Source organism: Castor canadensis, chromosome 2 (assembly GCF_047511655.1).
Source record: "Castor canadensis chromosome 2, mCasCan1.hap1v2, whole genome shotgun sequence".
Lineage (NCBI taxonomy): Eukaryota > Metazoa > Chordata > Mammalia > Rodentia > Castoridae > Castor > Castor canadensis.
Window position 1 is genome coordinate 196,272,839 of NC_133387.1, and position 18,508 is coordinate 196,291,346.

Here is an 18,508-nt window from a genome sequence, read left to right on the forward strand (position 1 = left end):
TTAGCACAACAAATTTAGCTTTATATTTAGAGAGCTACATGCTATTAATAGGTATTAAGAAAAAAGGGGGAAAATACTACATGGTCAAGTCAAAGGTTATATTTTCTCCCCCTGGAAAAATTTTCCTAAGTAAGGACTTTTCTGAGGCTCTGTTAGTAAATCTTCAAACAAATATAAATGTTCATTCCTCCAATTTTTTAGGAAATTAATCTCAACCAAAGAACTCTGAAGAAAGACTAGTATTATACCTGTAAAGCGATTCTGGTGTTCCAGGCATTTCTCACTTCCACCAGGTTATGCTCAAAGCTGCGTATACTACAAAAATGCCCTACTGTGGAGTTCTTGCAGTGCAATTCCTCTTCTAGGGCACAGATGTCTTATTTTGACATGGGACTTTGTTATGGTATTTTAACCTTATTGTAAATTCCCTACAAAGATTCTAACCACTGTGTAGAATGCTAGGATTAGCAGATCTGGAATCATAGAAAAATGGGTGATATTTTCCTGTGGGATATCTTTTTAGAGATCTTTAAGTTAAATAGGAAATTTTTCCCACACTAATTTATGAACAGAGCATAATTTTGATAAATGGTATTGTGGAAAAATGAACACAGACATCCACTCCAGTGGAAAGCACAGCTCCAATAAGCTCCTTCCTTTGCTCCCTATTCTCCTTAAACTTAACTTGATGTGGAACAATTAAGATGTTATTTTCTTCCTTATTTAACATTTGTCATAGTAAGCACAGAACCTACCCCCACTGAGATGAAAAGAACATTTTCCAAAAGCGACCTGCTTGCTGGTCTAATTTTTTAAGATCTTGACTACTTTTTGGTTAGGGATTAACGGTTGGTTCCTCATATTATTTAGCTTGAATTTTTTAAGATGTACAAAGGAGCTGATGGAGACTTTAAGCCTCCAGAATTGTTTCAAATGAACTAATATTTGCTATGCACAAGTTTTGTTATGCTATGTCCAAATTAATGGACATGGGCTTGTCTAGCTGGAAATATACTGTACCTTATCTTTTAAAAGGGAACTCTTACTCTTCTCTCTACCACTGAGTAGACTACTGGAAGTCCAGCTGAACATACAGTGTCTGTGTCTGGGTTTCTAGACTCAATGTTCAACACAAGAATGTACTTTTTTCAATAGAACCTTGTGATGCTTTTCTAGCACCTTATAGAGAATCTGGGGAGAAAAGCTTCATTATTTATGTTTTTATTGACCATCTCCCCTGACTTTTCCAAAGACGGAAATGAATTAAGTTGGTGCTAATCCCAGATAGGATTAATGCAGAAACTAAACCACTGTAACAGTTACTGGAAATGGCACACAGTACTTAATTTTTGATAGTGGTAAATCAGGAATTCACATTATCTACCCTACTTATAGGTTCTTTCTTAAGGATTTATTATAATTTGTTTTATGAACAGTCAAAACTACATGACATATAAGACATTGAATGTCTTGTTATATGCTAATAAATTATGTTCAAAGAAATGTAAGAAAAGTCTCTAAATGGCAAAGAAAAAAAATGGCTAGATGAACCAAGGAAAGCCTTGAAACACTATTTTACAAATACAAGTACCAACAAGACAGGCATTACTAACAGTCACTAGTTAATGGCAGCAAAAATAGTGTGTTTGCTAGAATTTGTAGATAATCTTTAAGAAACTAAATGAGCTGAAATATTCACCACATTTTCTGCTGTAAAGATCCTCTTACTATGCTACTACCAGAAGTGCTCATGTTGGTGTGGATGTGATGAAGCCTGCAGTGCAGACAGGAATTCGGGAAAGACTTTGCTATCTTGAGAGCCAAGTATGCTGCTGTGCCATTGTATTTCTAGAGCCAAGATAGATTGTCTGCAGACAGTGCAAACAGCTCTGAGATTGCATCCACAAAGCCACAGACCACCAGAGATTACTGTTTAGTATTCAAAATGCACAAGACAGCTGCCCACAGCAAACACTTGTCAGCTGATAGTGCCGGCCAATTACTGTTCTATATAAAGTTTGACTTTGAAAATTCTGTTGGTGGTAATCAAAAAAGCTTGACTATGTATTAATCCTACATTTCAGGATTTTGTTCAAAATATTTTTGATGCAGTTCTAATATTTTTATCTATAATATTCAATATAACATGCTAAAGAGCATCATGGCAAACATGCTAGAAACTGGGTGCTTGAATATTAATTTAAAACAAAAGATGAGAAGGAGCAGCTCCTCGGAACCCAGGAGGGAGTATGGGCTGATAGTTACACTACGGAAAATTCGGCTTCCTTGTGTTATGACGGGGAGAAGCTAGGAAGAAGCCAACTGGGAGAAGGGACACTTTCGCATTCCGATACATAGTACCCAACTTAGACCTAGTTCTTACGAAATGCAGGCCACTGAAAGAGGACCAATTTGGAATGAAGGAACAGGTGCTATCACTAAATGCTGGTAGCATGTAGTACTTATGTTACCTGCTTGTGTAATGTTACCTTTCTTTTATTGCCTAAATTTTCCCAGACTTCAAGGATCCCAACAGCAGATGAAAAGATTCTGTCATAAGGCAAAGTGACAGGATTTGGTGGTATATCAGTATATCAGCCATTGGTTTGAGTCAGGCCAAGAGATTAGGTGAATTTAAAGGAGACAACACTATAAATCTTAGATATGAAACCTAAGCAACAGGTCAGTTTTAAAAATAAGCATCAAAGCTTGCCATTAGCACCTAGCACTTTTAATTAGCAATAAGTAGTAGAATATTGGATCAGCTTAACATACTCAAGCCTAACTGGGTTATGGGGGTGAAGTCTCTCTGTACATCCTGGCTTTATGAAAGTCAATGCAGAAGCTAGGATGGAGCAAAACTTGCAATCGTAAGGTCAAGAACCCAATTATGAGACGTTAATACTAGGAAAAAGGAACCAAGGCAAATACTGATAAGGTAAGATTTATAAACCTGATAGAGAACACAATAGAATTCAGAGTGATCACTATGGAAGAATCAGAATATATTGCTTCTGAGTTATGCTACAAGCCAAAGAAAAAACAAAGAGTGGAAATTAGAAACCAGAGAAACTCTCAGAAGATGTTTTAGTAGGAAAGTTATTAATCCATTCATTTGCTAATGCTTTTGTTCATTCATTTACCAGTGTACTAGGTATAGGAAATATAGTAGACTTTAAAAAGAAAAAAACCTTGCTCTAAAAGATCTTACAGAGACTGCCTTCAAGACTCTTTGGCTGAGATCCTTGGGTACCTGAGGTTCTCTCTCTAAGTTACCAGCCTTCAGAGGAGAGTCTTAAAACTTAAGACTCTGTGTTGCAGTCAAAATGACCCCTCTAAAGCATCATGTGACTTCCTTTACAATTGGTACCTTTTGCCCTTAATATCAAATACAATTCTTTAATATATATCATGATTTTGCCCTTTATTAGTTACTTTTGCATTGCTATGACAATTTAAAAGAGGAAAGTTTGTTTTGGCTCATGGTTTCAGAGGGTATCATCCATGATATGAAGAGGGCATGGTGGAGCAGAGCATATCAGAGCAGCCAGGAATTAGAGAAAGGGGAATGTAGGAAGACACCAGGGCCATGTATAGCCCTAAGGACACACCCTCATTGGCTTACTTCCTTCAATGAGGCCCCACCTCTTACCTTTCACTACCTCCCAGTAATGTCAGAGCCCTCACCATCAAATTGTCCCTGGAAATGTCAGAGATATGCTTTACATCTCCTAGGCATTTCTTGATCTAATCAAGTTGACAGTTAAAATTAATCTTTACATCCTTCCTGTTCTCTGAACAAGCTCTGTCTTTCATGTGGCACATTCTTTTCTTTCTTACTTTCCTTCTAAGTTCTCAGTTAAGCATCAGTCCCCTGACCCCCTCTAGGTTCAGTCCTATGGCTGTGTTCTCCTTTCTCACTCTTATTGTTTATTCAGTTCTGTTTCTGATAAGCTGTAAGGACAAGATGTAGATCTGTTTTGTTTACCACTCAACATTCGCCAACCTCACTATTTGGCACCAAATAGTGCCAAATAGTTGATAAAGTTTTACTATTTGATAAACGTTGATAAAAGTTTTACTTGCTACAATGAATGAATGCAAGAACTATACACTCCCTGAGGCAGGACCTAACTACTGTACGTCCAGTACTTCATACAGGGCTTGGAATGTAGTAGATGCTCACGGTATTTTTGAATGAATGAATAAATGCAATGCTTGACCCTGTAAGTCTACCTTAGTTATGTGAAGCCCCTATAATGAACCAGCTCTACACGACACTCTCAGTAGCTTGTTCTCCACCACCGGCTATTACACCCCAGAATACAAGGCACTGGGATCTGAGGCTCTGGCTGGATCTGGGCTCAAGCTGCTGTATACCTGTTCAGATTCAATCTGATCATTCGCTGCCATAGAAACCACCGCTGCCGTTTCCATGGAACCCTGCAAACAGACTCAAATCCTGCTTATTCTCTCTGCCTATTCAGGCACCATTCCTTTCTAGTCCTGCTCCAACCCTTGTAAACTGCTCTGGATATATAGCTGTGAAACTGGACAAATAGAAAGTAAATACCAAACATTAAAGCTCATTTTCTATATTTACAATTGATAAAAGCATTGAGCCAAGGAAAAAATTAATACAAAATTATCCCTAAGAGATGGTAGAAATGAGAAATAATTTATATTCCCTGATTAGAAGGATAGAAAATAAACTCTACTCAAGCCTAGAAGTTATCTTGAGAGTTAGGAATGTATTTTTTTTCATTACAATTAAGGCTAAATGCCTATAAAACTTTCAAGAAATCAACAGAGGAAAAGTGTTCAGTTGCTGGCCGGTATTTGTTGCAAACATATTCCCCATCGTTTAAGAAAATCTAAAGCGAACAATACTGAAAATATGTGAAGGGGTGGACTATCACAGCTATGTAATTATAAAAATCCTTGAGAGCATTCCCATACTTTTCTAAGATTATTGATGGAATATTGTCCCCCCTCCTTCCTCATTTATTGAAAATGTCTAGAAATAACCACAGCAGATAGAAAAATGAGCAATTCAAAGTCCCTCCCTGGTTCTTGTCCACTGTTAATTTTAACCTCATTTTCCATTCTAGTAGTCTGTTCTCCAATGATCCTACAACCCAGAGAAGTGGTTGTTACAATAGAAGCCAAACACACAGATGGATTCAGATGGGTTCTGATGCATTCGAAGGGTCTGAGATGAAAGCAGATGGAGTCACGTTCACAGGATTAGGGAGGATTCTTAACTATGTAGGTGATTTTTCTTTAGAGTAGAACAAAGGCAAGAGTAGCTTCAGACAAATTTCTAGATGCGAGAAAAGGGTAGGAATTTGCATGTGCTCCGTTGCATGGCTTGAATTTTCTGTGAGACAGTTAGGTATGGTTGTTGTCAATGAGTGTACATCTTAGGGGTTCAATAAAGTTAAATACTGAACGTATGAGAAAATGTTAGTGTGGTGAGCAAAGTCAGTACAAAGGCAAAAAGACAATGGAAAAACACACGGCAAAAGAGGAACCTTGCACACAATAATGACCTCCAGGGAAACACTCTTACACGAGTCACAGTTATGAACTGGTTTCAGTTAGTATCTGTAGGACCCATCTATATTAAAATTGTTGACAAATGATAAAAAGTGCAAAGAAAGAATATACTTTTTCTTTTTTGGAGGTGCTGGGGTTTGAACTGAGGGCTTCACACATGGTAGGCAGGTTGCTTTTACTGCTTGAGCCACTCCGCCAGCCCCAAGAATATACTTTTTAAAAAGACTCCTATGCAAAAATCACAAATGGTAGACTACAAACTGGATATATGGTATTTTATGTATGGAATCATGTCATTCTCATCAGCAAGGCTATTTCCATACGTATGTCTATAATATGATAGTCATATCACACTAAAAAATTACTAGTCTTACCTGTATTGCAAGGGCACGAGCTACAAGACCTCTAAGGTACTGCAAGGGGTCTTCTGGGCCTTCCCACCTGCTCTGCCATGTGAGAGGACACTGCAATTTAAGTTCACATATACAATATTAAATACAAAAGACTTCAACGTTATTGGGAGAGATAAAGAAATCTTGGTCTCTACAGAATTTCTTTCAACTATGCATAAAACAACATAATGGTCAGTATAATAGTAAAAAAGTATATTGAAATATATGATACAAAAGAAATAAAAAAAGAGTAAGTACCCTAAATAAAAACTAATAAATAAAAAACAAAGCCACTCTAACAATAGTTGCTTTATAGAAGTTATCGTCTATAAAGAAAAGACTTACTAACTGGTATTCTCTATTAATGCATACTTCCTTACTTCACAAGTATTCTATAAGTACATATCTATTATAATATACCTTTTCTGTGAGAGTTTCTGGATTTTTCATGTATTTTATAAATATCAGTAAACTTCATATCTTTTCTGAAGTGTGGTAATGAGAATATCAACTTAATACACTCAATCACTGTCTAATTATATATCCTAGCCCATAGTAGTTTCCAAACTATATCAATAATGCACAGAAAATTGGAATTATATAATATCCAAACTTAGAGAAAAGTGCCCTAAAAAACACCAAATCTATTTTGGATAAGTTTATAAGAGCCAAGAATCATGAGCACCAGAATGACAAGCTGAACTAACACAGATGGGTGATTTTAATGAATTTCAATAAACAACCTAATAATGCAATTCAAGGAATTAGGAAATAAACCAAGCCCAAATCTAGAAGAAATAGAAAATATCATACAGAAATAAATGAAATAGACTTAATATGAATGAACAAAGCAGTGTAAATATTTTGAAAAGATAAAGTTAGATTAACTAAAACTCAATCAGATGAAAAAGACAGTACAACTGATATCGCAGAAATGCAAAGAATTATTATGAATATCTCTATGCCAACAAACTGAAAAATCCTAAAAGAAATAGCTAAACTTCTGCACACATGCAATCTCCCAAACTTGAGCCATGAATAGACTAATGGCAATTAATGAGACTGAACCAGTAATATAAAATCTGACAAAAGCTCAGCACTGGCTTTACCCAACTTTTAAAGAAGGCTGTGGTTGAAGATGTAGCTCAGGGGTAGAGTGTTTGCCTGGAACACATGAGGCTCTGGATTTAAGCACTAGCACTGCAAATAAACATTAATACCAGTTCTCCTCAACTATTCCAACATATGAAAAGGGAGGAAACCCTTCCAAGGTCACCTTCCAAAGTCAGTAGTACCACTACCACAACCAGAGAAAGACACAACAAAAAAACTATGAACCAATATCACCGAAGGCCAAAATACTAGCAAAGTGAGACCAACAGTACATCATAAAGTTTATATACCATTTATCCAAATGATACAAACATGGTTTAACATATGCACATAAGTAATATGTTACAGCAACAGAATTAAGAAAAACCAAATGATTATCTCAATAGGTACAAAGAGAACATTCAGTAAAACTCAATATACCTTTCATAATAAAAATTATCAACAAATTAGATATAAAAGGAATATATGTCAACACAATAAGAGTTATATATAACAAACAACATACTGAAAGGGAAAAAGTTAAAATTTTCCTTTAGGATCAGGAGTGAGACTTGGATGTCCACTTCCACTACTTTTATTCCAGACAGTATTGAAAGACATAGCCATAGCAATAAAGCAAGAAAAAGAAATAAGGATAATCTGAACAGGAAAGGAGAAAGTTAAATTATCCTAGCAGACCACATTTTATATACAGAAAAACCTAAATACTCCATAAAAAAACTGTTCAGCTAATTTAATAAGGTTGCAAGATACAAAATCAACATAGAAATCAATAGCATTTTTATACAGCACTAACAAACTTGCTGAAAAGCATGAAGGCAATTCCACTCATAATAGCTGCAAATAAATAAAGTACAGGGGAATAAATTTAACCAAGAAGTGAAAGACCTCTACAAAGATAATTATAAAACATGGATGAAAGAAATTGAAGATTCCATAATTCCATAATTGAGTAGTGATTTCATTACCAAATGACAGAGGTGAAATTGCCATTTAAATAAGAAATTTACAAAATCAAAAAGAATGGGTATTTTAAAATGTCCATAATGCTTAATGATTTATAGATTCAATGTAATGCTCATGAAATTACTAGTTGTATTCTGCACAGAAACAGAGGAAAAAAGAGCAATCTTTAGAAAAGAAAAAGTTCAAGGCATTATAATACCTGATCTGAAAATATACTACAAAGTTATAGTAATCAAAACAGTGCGGTAACAGCATAAAAAATGACCAATGGAAGGGAATAGTGATTCCATCAATAAATCCATGCACCTACAGTCAGCTGATTTTCAACAAAGGTGCCAAAAACACACTGGAGAAAGGACAGTCTCTTTAATAAATGGTGCTGAGAAAGTTGGATATCCATATATACAGAAAAACAAAACCTTTATCTCTGACCATATATTAAAAATCACCTCAAAATGGATCAAAGACTTAAATATAAGACGTGAAACTATGGAACGAGTAGAAGCAAACATACAGGGGACATTTTACGAGATCAGTATAGGCAATATTTTTTGTTTATTTATGTTTTGGGGGTCTTACTAAAAACAGACAAACTGGATTATTTCAAACTAAGAAGCTTTAGCACAGCAAAGAACCTTAATAAAGAGTAAAGTAGCAACCTGCAGGATGAGTGAAAACTATTCATCCAACCAGGGACCGATATCCAGAATATACAAGAAACTCAAAAAGATTCAACAGTAAAAAGTCAATCTGACTAAAAAGTGGGCAAATGACCTGAAGACATTTCTCAAAAGAAGATATGTGCATGGCCAACAAGTAAGAGAAAATGGGAACCTGCTGGTGGAAACGTAAATTAGTACAGCCAGTATGGAGAATGGCATGGCTCCTGAAAAAGCTAAAAACATAATACATGATCCAGCAATCCCACTCCTGTGTATATCCAAAGGAAATGAAATCAATATATCAGCATCATCTGTACTCTGTTCAATGCAGTACTGTTAACAACAGTCAAGATATGGAACCGACTGAGGTATGTTTACTAATGGACAAATGGATAAAGAAAATGTGTGCATAGATACATGTGATATTATTTAGCCATAAAAATGGACCATAAGTTCTAATGGTCCACAGCACATAGGATTATTTTTTATATATTTTACAAAAACTAGAAAAGAAGAGTTTGAAAGTTCCCAACACAAAGAAATTGTGTTTAAGGAGACAGAAATGCTAATTATATTCATTTTATTATGCAGTTAGACAAGTATTGTGTTATTGCACTGTGCCCACAAAATATGTAAAATTATATCAATCTAAAAAAAACTCATTGGGAAAACATGAGAAATGACTAGTCTATTCTTTCTGCTATGCCAACATGGTATACTGGATAATTCAGCCTTACTGAATATACAGACTGTGTGTACTCTTCATTCTTCCTATCTTCAAGATCTGGTAAGGAGAGTCCCTGATAAATGTTTATTGTTGCAACCTTTCTTTTATCCAAAACTTGCCTCCTCCCCACTCTCAGACATGCTGAAAAACACAGCTGGAGCATTAAGCGTGGTGAGCATGCATTTACCCAATGACTAATGATTTCTTTGTCCCAGATTTCCATGCAGGCAGTGAGCTATTTCACTCTCAATCCTATACTGGTTTGGATGATAAATTACATAGTCCTTGTAGTTAATTTTAAAAATTTGACTAAATTCACATAATTTAGAGTTGTAGTTAATTTTGTGACTGAATATTGAAGTCGTTAGTATTAAAATTTAAGTTAGCACAGAATCAATAAGGCAATGAAACAATTAGATGGACAGCCAAAATAATGCTGGTGGGAAAAGTAATGCTGTACACTGAAATAGTAAAGATGCATTGAGAGAAGAGAAGTGCCTGGTGGATAGGGTGGTTAATTTTGTACATCACCTTGACTGACCACAGGGTGTTCAGATTAAACATTACATCTGGGTTTGTTTGTGAGGGTATTTACAGACACAATTAGCATTTGAATTGGTGAACAACACATGTTATGTATGTATATATAAATAATGGTTTTTCTAAAGACAACGTTAATAAAGATGATAAATTTGGCTCAAACTGTGTATGTTTTTAAATCTACCTAGCATTGCTATGGACTGAATTCCCACACCATTCATATGTTGAAATATTAATCACCTTTGGGAATTAAATAGGTCATGAGAGTGGAGCCCTTATGGCAGGAGTCCTTATGGCCTTATATACAGGAGAGTGTACGTTTTTTCTCTCTGCTTCCATTTTGTGACAATACAAAGAGAAAATGAGGCATCTGCTAACCAAGAGGCGTGCTTGAGCCTCACACCAGCTCTGCCAGCACCTTGACCACAGACTTCCTCAGCTCCAGACTGTGACAATTTCTGTTGCTGGAGCCACTCAGCCTATGGTATTCATCTGCTGTATACTATACTTGTACATTGAGACACAAAAATATGTAAGAGTAAAGATTAGCTCTGGAGATAGAGATGTCTATCAAATATGTCCAAAAAGTAAAATGATAATCTGTAAATTTTCTTTAATGAAATCTAAACATACATTCAATGTGTATTGTCTTCTGTGGATTTTTATCAAGATAACATTCAATCTATTTATATACCTAAATAGTTTAAAAATTTGTAGATAAACCCTATATTACATTAATTTAGTCCAGTATCATGATGCCATACTTAAATGTAGGTGAACACATACATGCAGGCATCTTGGGCTTGAAATAATTCATTGATATTTTATCAGATTTTAACTGAGTACACATCAAGACCAGAGGGGTTTGCATCAAAATTTGATCTACAAACATAAAGCTAATAATGAGTTTTCAGTTCCATAGTTTACTATTCTAACCATGTAAAATGAGCCACTGCAATAAAATAAAACTAACACATTAATGAGTTTTAGATAGAATTTAAGCTATTAGGGATTAATTCAAAATGGCATAATACTTTATCAGTAATTTCTCAGCTCAGCATAGTATGAAGTGGTTAGTAACAGAAAGCAGAACACGATGAACCAATTCCTAGGACAGACTTAGTAATTTCTGGGCAATTCATTGGCTTCAGGTAAGACAAGAATACGAGTTCAAGGCCCATTAATTTGTCATAAACTTGATACTAAATAACTGAGCTATTAGCTGAAGCATAAATGAAATTACTAGTTTAGGTTGTGTTTATGTGTATGTATGTTTAAAAATAATGCATTATATTCTTAGAAGCTATATTAAAAGTTTGATAAACCAGTCCTAAATTAAATACACATTCAGATGGGGCAAGAAGTTTTTTAACTTGTATAGGATAAACTCAAAATATAACCAGAAATTGACAGTATGTTTGTCCTCCAAATTTTTCCAGTTTCTCTTCATAATCCATGTATACACTTTCAGAACAGATGCTACACAGAAAGTCATGATTATACAGAAAGGAATGAAAAAAAAAAAAACCCAGTCTAGCAGAAGAGATTTTAACATTGAAGACATCCTGAAATTATATAGTTGAGCTCTGTATGTACATGAATAGGCATGTTTTAAAATAGTACATCCCTTTCTTTCAATTTTTAAAGTGTCAGTGATCCACAATAGCCAAATTATGGACTCAACCTGTGTTTCGATCAATAGATGAATGGACAAAGACAATGTGCTATAATGTACACAAGGGAGTTTTATGGGCTGACCATTAAAACAACTGCAATTATGTCATTTACTGGGAAATGGACAGAACTGGATATCATCCAGTTAAGTGAAATAAGCCAAAGCCACAAAGATAAGTATCATGTTTTCTGTCATTTGTGAAAGCTAGGGGGAAATAAAACAAGGTCATGAAAATAAAAGCACACTACCAGGGAAGGGGAAAGGAAAAGGAGGAGGGGAGATAAAGTAATAAGGGGTAAATATGATCAAAGTATATTCATGTGTGAAAATATGCTGAATCCCCCCTTACAATGTACAACTTAATATGTGACTATAAAAAGAAATGTCAGTGATGTGGAGACTTGTTTTGATAAGACTTAGGATCCGTTTGCAGTTTTGCAATATTGTTTGGGAGTCCCTGATTTAAAAAATTAAGAAGCCATTTAGTATTGTCAACCAGTATGTTAGGATGTTGGCTTTGAAAAGGAGTCAATTAAGATATATTTTAAAAAAGCAATACAACCTATTAATATCTTCTAAAATGGAATTGTCCTGTAGTGATTATTTAGTGGGAATGATAAAGCAATTTGGCACAGTTTCTTCTCAATCTTGTTGTATCTTCTTAGTTATTATTTAAAGCCTTATTCTAACATGTAAAAGAATGAAAGTATTTATGTTTCATTAACAAAGTATATGCACTGTGCCTTTTTTATTAAAAAAGAGTAAGCTTCAGAATATCTCCAGAAACTGCAAAGAAAATGAAAGTCATAATTCTCCTTAGGAAAACTCGTACCCTCATCATGTCAGATACTTTGAAGAAAATGTCAAGTACTAATATATTTCCTAAATTACATTCAATTATATAACATAAAACATGTCACATTCAAATGTAATAAAATTTCTTATTCTGAAATGAGGTAGTAGTGAATTTTTCAATTTTGTTAAAACTCATTAGAAAATAAATGGCAGTTTTACTGATCTTGTTTTTGTGAAAGTCAAACTAGTCTGAATTTCAAACACTCTAAACTATCTCCAAAAATACTACGAAACAATTTAAACATGCCTTGCAAAACACATTTTCATTCTCTGAAAGCATTTTAACAAGTTCATTTTCACACAAATAATGAAAATGTCAAAGGTAGTGGTATGTCCTGATCCTCTATTCAAGGTGTAATATAACACTCTTAATAAATTACATGTTGAGATTATCATCTATATCCTACAGAAACACATTTTAATGAAGAATTAAGCCATCTGGTTCTGCTGCTATGCCAAATAGGGAAATACTTACCAGATCATAACAGTTCCAGAAAAGGAAAAAATATTACGAAGAATTAACAATTTATGACCCCGTTCTAAAGTACTTTAGACTTAATCAAATAATTTCAAATAAGTAAGCCCTATGAGTGCTTTATCTTCCAAACTGTCTATGGTAAGCTTCGTTATATTATATTCATAGGTAATGACTGAATTACTCATCTCTTTCAGTTGTTCATGGCAAAGATCACACAAATGGTTACTGGTAGAAGAAAAAAAGAAACCAAGTATGTGGTGTGTGGGTGGGGGATGGCGAGTTACAGCCTTTCCATGACTCTTAAAGAAAACATAAGGCGCTGGGTGTCAGGGAGAGGTAAGCGGCAGGGGAGTGTAACCGCAGACAGCTGAGAATGGGTGAAATCCAGAAATACTGAGCTTTAGATATGTAAAAGAAACAACAGACCCTAATATCACACACGAGGATGATGTTAAGGAAGGGAGAGAATCTCCCTCAGCAAAAAGGAAAGCCCCTGAGCTCTACAGGTGCAGTCTGTCACTCTGCACAGACAGACTTAGACTAGCGATCTAAGGTCCTTGTAGCAAGTAGACCCTGGAGAAGGAAGGCCTGCATTGCCTAGCTCACTCACTGCTGCAATGGTGAGGGATCTCTTAGGAGCAGTCTTCCACTCAAACCCTTCAGACAAATACAGCAGAAGACCCTTGGTGGTACCGGGATTTGAAATCGGGACTTCACACTTGCTAGGCAGGTGCTCTACTACTTAAGCCACTCCTGTTTGCTCTGGTTAATTTGGAGACTGGGTTTTACTTTCATCCAGAGAGAATCTGGATCCCTATCCTCCTATCCTAAGCTTCCCGCCATAGCTGGGATGGCAGGCATGTGCTACCACACCAGGTTTCCCATTGAAATGGGTGTCTCATGAACTTAATTTTTTCCATGCTCGGGCTTAAAACTGCAATCCTTCCCATCTCAGTCTCCCAAGTAGCTAGACTTACAAGCGTGAGCCATGGGATCTGGCAAGCCCCTGCATTTTTATATTCCTGAACCCCAAAGAGCTCCCCATCTCCACTGGCTAGGTGAGTGATTGCCCCAGGAATCCATGTGGGTCTAGGAAACTGGTTGTGACCTGGATGCAGATTCACAGACACGGTCTACTTTGTGAGAAGCGAGGACCACACCGCATGAGAAAGCAGAGGGGTTACAGCTGTGAACTGCTGTCAAGAGGAGGAGAGGATCAAGACAAGACTAGTGGGGTCTGGGACAGAGACCAGCACAGCCAGGACACACTCTGCCAGCACACTTTGCTTCAGTCTCAGGGCCCCAGAGACATGGTGGAAGCCCAGCCTGCTCAGGCATCTCCCATGTGCACACGCACTGTCACAGTGACGCTGGCACAAGGCTCAGTGGCTAGGAACAATTTGAGGGTGATTTCACTGCACTGCTGACCTGATAAAGGAAAACACTTGCAGGAATTCAGCCCAGCAGTATTCTTACTAAAAACTGCCCATCAGGAAAGGCAGGGTGGGGTCAGCCTGTAAATAGCCTAAACTGTCTGCACTGGACAGAGAAAACAAACTGCAAAAAGACAAACCTTACATCTCCTCAGGAAGGAAGACGGAAGAAATATTGACTGCTATTTCTTTCCCTGTTTTTCTTTGGCTGGGGGAGGGAAGTTACTGGGATTTGAACTCACGTCCTCTTGCTTGCTAGGTAGGCAATCTACCACTTGAGCCATGCCCATAGCCTATTTTTCAGATAGGGGCCATCTTCAACTGTGATTCTCTTGCCTATGCCCCCTGTGTAGTTGTCGGTGTCTCACTAACTTTCTGCCTGTGCTGTCCTCAAACTGTGATCCTCCTGCTGTCCAACCTCTGCAGTAGCTACAATTATAGGCATGAACCACCATGCCTGATCCATTTTTCTTCTGAGATTATTTCATTTTGCTTTTTTCCTCAGTATTCCATATACTTTTTCTGTCTTTCCTATTTTGCTTCTTTTTCATTTCTCCATCTTTTCTTTTTATTGAATAATTATTAAAACTTTTGCCTTTAAAATTTTTTAAACTTCTAGTTTATCCCATAGGTATCTAGCTCCTTTTTTTTCTATCCTTATTGGGGGTAAAGTTGATGTTGCCAATTTTGTTTTACTACATTTAAAACTCAGCTTGTTTTTGTACCGTTATTGTTGCTGTTTGCTTTCTTTCTTCTGAATGGGAGTGAGGATTTACCTCTCAAGAGAAGACTGCCCACTAAGAAGACCCTCATGTAAAAACTGGATCCATCCCAACAGATGCACAAATTGAGATGTGGGAACAAGAAATATGGAAATGCAAAGCAGTATGACTCCTCCTAAAGTTCTTAACTCCTCAATTACTAACTCCAAAGATACACAAATAGTTAAAATGCCAAATAATTAAAAAATATAGCTTTACAAATAATCAGTGACCTCAATGGGGATTTAAATAAACAGATGAATGAAACATGGAAAAGAGTTCAAGACTTGGAGAAGACATTCAGCAACTTGCATGGAATATTTAGAAGAGAGTCTGATATTCAGAATAAAAGAACAAGGAAACAGAATTCTTGGGGATGAAAACTCAACAAATCAAATGAAAAACTCAGTGGAAAACACTGCCTTTACAATAGATCAAAGAAAAAAGAATATCACGAATTAAAAACATGGTTGAGGAATTACTACATTCAGACAGCAAAAAAGAAAAAAAAATAGGAATCATGACCACACTTTCAAGAATTCTGGAACACAAGCGAGAGACCAAAGCTAAGTAAGGGTGTATGGGGTAGAAGGACTGAGATCAGAGCTAAGGATGTATGGGGTAGAAGCACTGAGATCAGAGCTAAGGATGTATGGGGTAGAAGCACTGAGATCAGAGCTAAGGATGTATGGGGTAGAAGCACTGAGATCAGAGCTAAGGATGTATGGGGTAGAAGGACTGAGATAAGAGGTAAGGATGTATAGGGTAGAAGCACTGAGATAAGAGGTAAGGATGTATGGGGTAGAAGGACTGAGATAAGAGGTAAGGATGTATGGGGTAGTAGGACTGAGATCAAAGCTAAGGATGTATGGGGTAGAAGCACTGAGATCAAAGCTAAGGGTGTATGGGGTAGAAGGACTGAGATAAGAGGTAAGGGTGTATGGGGTAGAAGGACTGAGATCAGAGCTAAGGATGTATGGGGTAGAAGGACTGAGATCAGAGCTAAGGGTGTATGGGGTAGAAGGACTGAGATCACAGCTAAGGATGTATGGGGTAGAAGGACTGAGATCAGAGCTAAGGGTGTATGGGGTAGAAGCACTGAGATCAAAGCTAAGGGTGTATGGGGTAGAAGGACTGAGACAAAAGCTAAGGGTGTATGGGGTAGAAGGACTGAGATCACAGCTAAGGGTGTGTGGGGTAGAAGGACTGAGACCAAAGCTAAGGGTGTATGGGGTAGAAGCACTGAGATCAGAACTAAGGATGTATGGGGTAGAAGCACTGAGATCAGAGCTAAGGGTGTATGGGGTAGAAGCACTGAGATCACAGCTAAGGATGTATGGGGTAGAAGGACTGAGATCACAGCTAAGGGTGTATGGGGTAGAAGGACTGAGATCAGAGCTAAGGGTGTATGGGGTAGAAGCACTGAGATCAGAGCTAAGGATGTATGGGGTAGAAGCACTGAGATCAGAGCTAAGGATGTATGTGGTAGAAGGACTGAGATCACAGCTAAGGATGTATGGGGTAGAAGCACTGAGATCACAGCTAAGGATGTATGGGGTAGAAGGACTGAGATCACAGCTAAGGATGTATGGGATAGAAGGACTGAGATCACAGCTAAGGGTGTATGGGGTAGAAGCACTGAGATCAGAGCTAAGGATGTATGGGGTAGAAGCACTGAGATCAGAGCTAAGGGTGTATGGGGTAGTAGCACTGAGATCAGAGCTAAGGATGTATGGGGTAGAAGCACTGAGATCAGAGCTAAGGATGTATGGGGTAGAAGCACTGAGATCAGAGCTAAGGATGTATGGGGTAGAAGCACTGAGATCAGAGCGAAGGGTGTATGGGGTAGAAGCACTGAGACCAGAGCGAAGGAAGCTTACAAAACCTACTCCATGAAGTCACAGCAGGATGTTTCCCACATTAGGGAAAGAAGGACATCCAAGTATGTGAGGCATTGGACCCCAAATCCTCACTCTAGAAAAGAACTTCTCCATGTCACATTATAATTAGTTAAGATGCTAAGAGTATAGAACAAAGAAAGAATACTGGAAGCATCAGGAGAGAAGCTTTGACTAACAAAGGCAAACATCACAATTAAATCCCCAAAACCTGAAAAGCTAAGAGGCAGAAAAGCATGGAATGATATATTTCAAGACCTGGGAGTAAAGAACAACCAGCCAAGATGAATATACTCAGCAAAGTTACTCTTTAAACACGCACAGGAAAGTAATGTGAGTCAACTCCCTGTGTAGCTATCCTGATCTCAACCAGCAAAAACACTGTTCCTTCCTGTTATTGCTTTATACTCTCTCTTCAACAAAACTAGAGATAAGGGCAAAATAGTTTCTGCCTGGTAGTGAGGGGTTGGGGGGGAAAGGGAGGGAGCGGGGGTGAGGGAGGTGAGAGAGGGAGCAGGGGAAAGGGGGGAGAAATGACCCAAGCCTTGTATGCACATATGAATAATAAAACAATAAAAAAATAAATAAATATATAAAAAAATTTTAAAAAGTCAAAAAAAAAATAGATAAAAATTGAGAACCAGTAAAGAATCAGACATGTTTAATTCACTAAACCAGCAAGTCCCCAAAATGCATCAGGGAGAAATAAATGAAAGGATATTTAAGCCAAATCAACCAGGTGTCTGTTGGGGAACATTAGAGAATTAGCACATACTTAGGTCTGATGAGTAGAAGTCAAGGAAAAATCAGAAGAGATACCACTGGACATAAAGAGAAAGGTCCACACATAACAGCAATGGTTGCTTTCAGTATCCACTCTCATCAACAGATAGATCATCCAGACAAAAAATTACCACAGAAATGTCAGAGTTAAACCATATCATACATCAAATGGGCTTAATAGACATCTTTAGAATAGTCCATTCGACAGCTGAGAAATACACATTCTTCTCAGAATTCTATGGAATTTCTCCAAAATAGATCACATTTCAGGCCATAAAACAAGTCTCAACAGGTATCAAAAAAAAAAAAAAAGCTGACATAATTTCTTGTATGTTGTCAGATGATAGTGGAATAAATCTAAGAATCCACAGTAAAAGAAACTACAGAAAATACACAAACACAGAGATTTAACAACACACTTTAAATGAACAGTGTCACTGAAGAAACTGGAAGGAGGAATGACAATTTCCTTAATCAAGTGAAAATGAAAACACAACCTAGCAGAAACTATAGGATACAGCTAAGGGAGTTCTAAGAGGAAAGACTGCAGCTATGAGAACACACATAAAAAAATCAGATCTCAAATAATCTAATGATGTGCCTCAATGTCTTAGAAAGTTAGAATAAGCCAAACCCAAAACTAGTAGAAGGAATGAAATTATAAAG

General features: G+C 36.9%; 1 protein-coding gene across 3 annotated transcripts in view; it reads right to left on the reverse strand.

Moving 5' to 3' along the window:
* Dync2h1 (dynein cytoplasmic 2 heavy chain 1) overlaps positions 1 to 18,508 on the reverse strand; it is a 257,221-nt gene that overhangs the window by 16,295 nt on the left and 222,418 nt on the right. For all 3 annotated transcript variants that reach the window (XM_074066819.1, XM_074066821.1, XM_074066820.1), the window contains one exon: positions 5,934 to 6,023. In XM_074066819.1, coding sequence (XP_073922920.1) covers positions 5,934 to 6,023 — 90 coding nt within the window. The remainder of the gene's footprint in view (positions 1 to 5,933; positions 6,024 to 18,508) is intronic.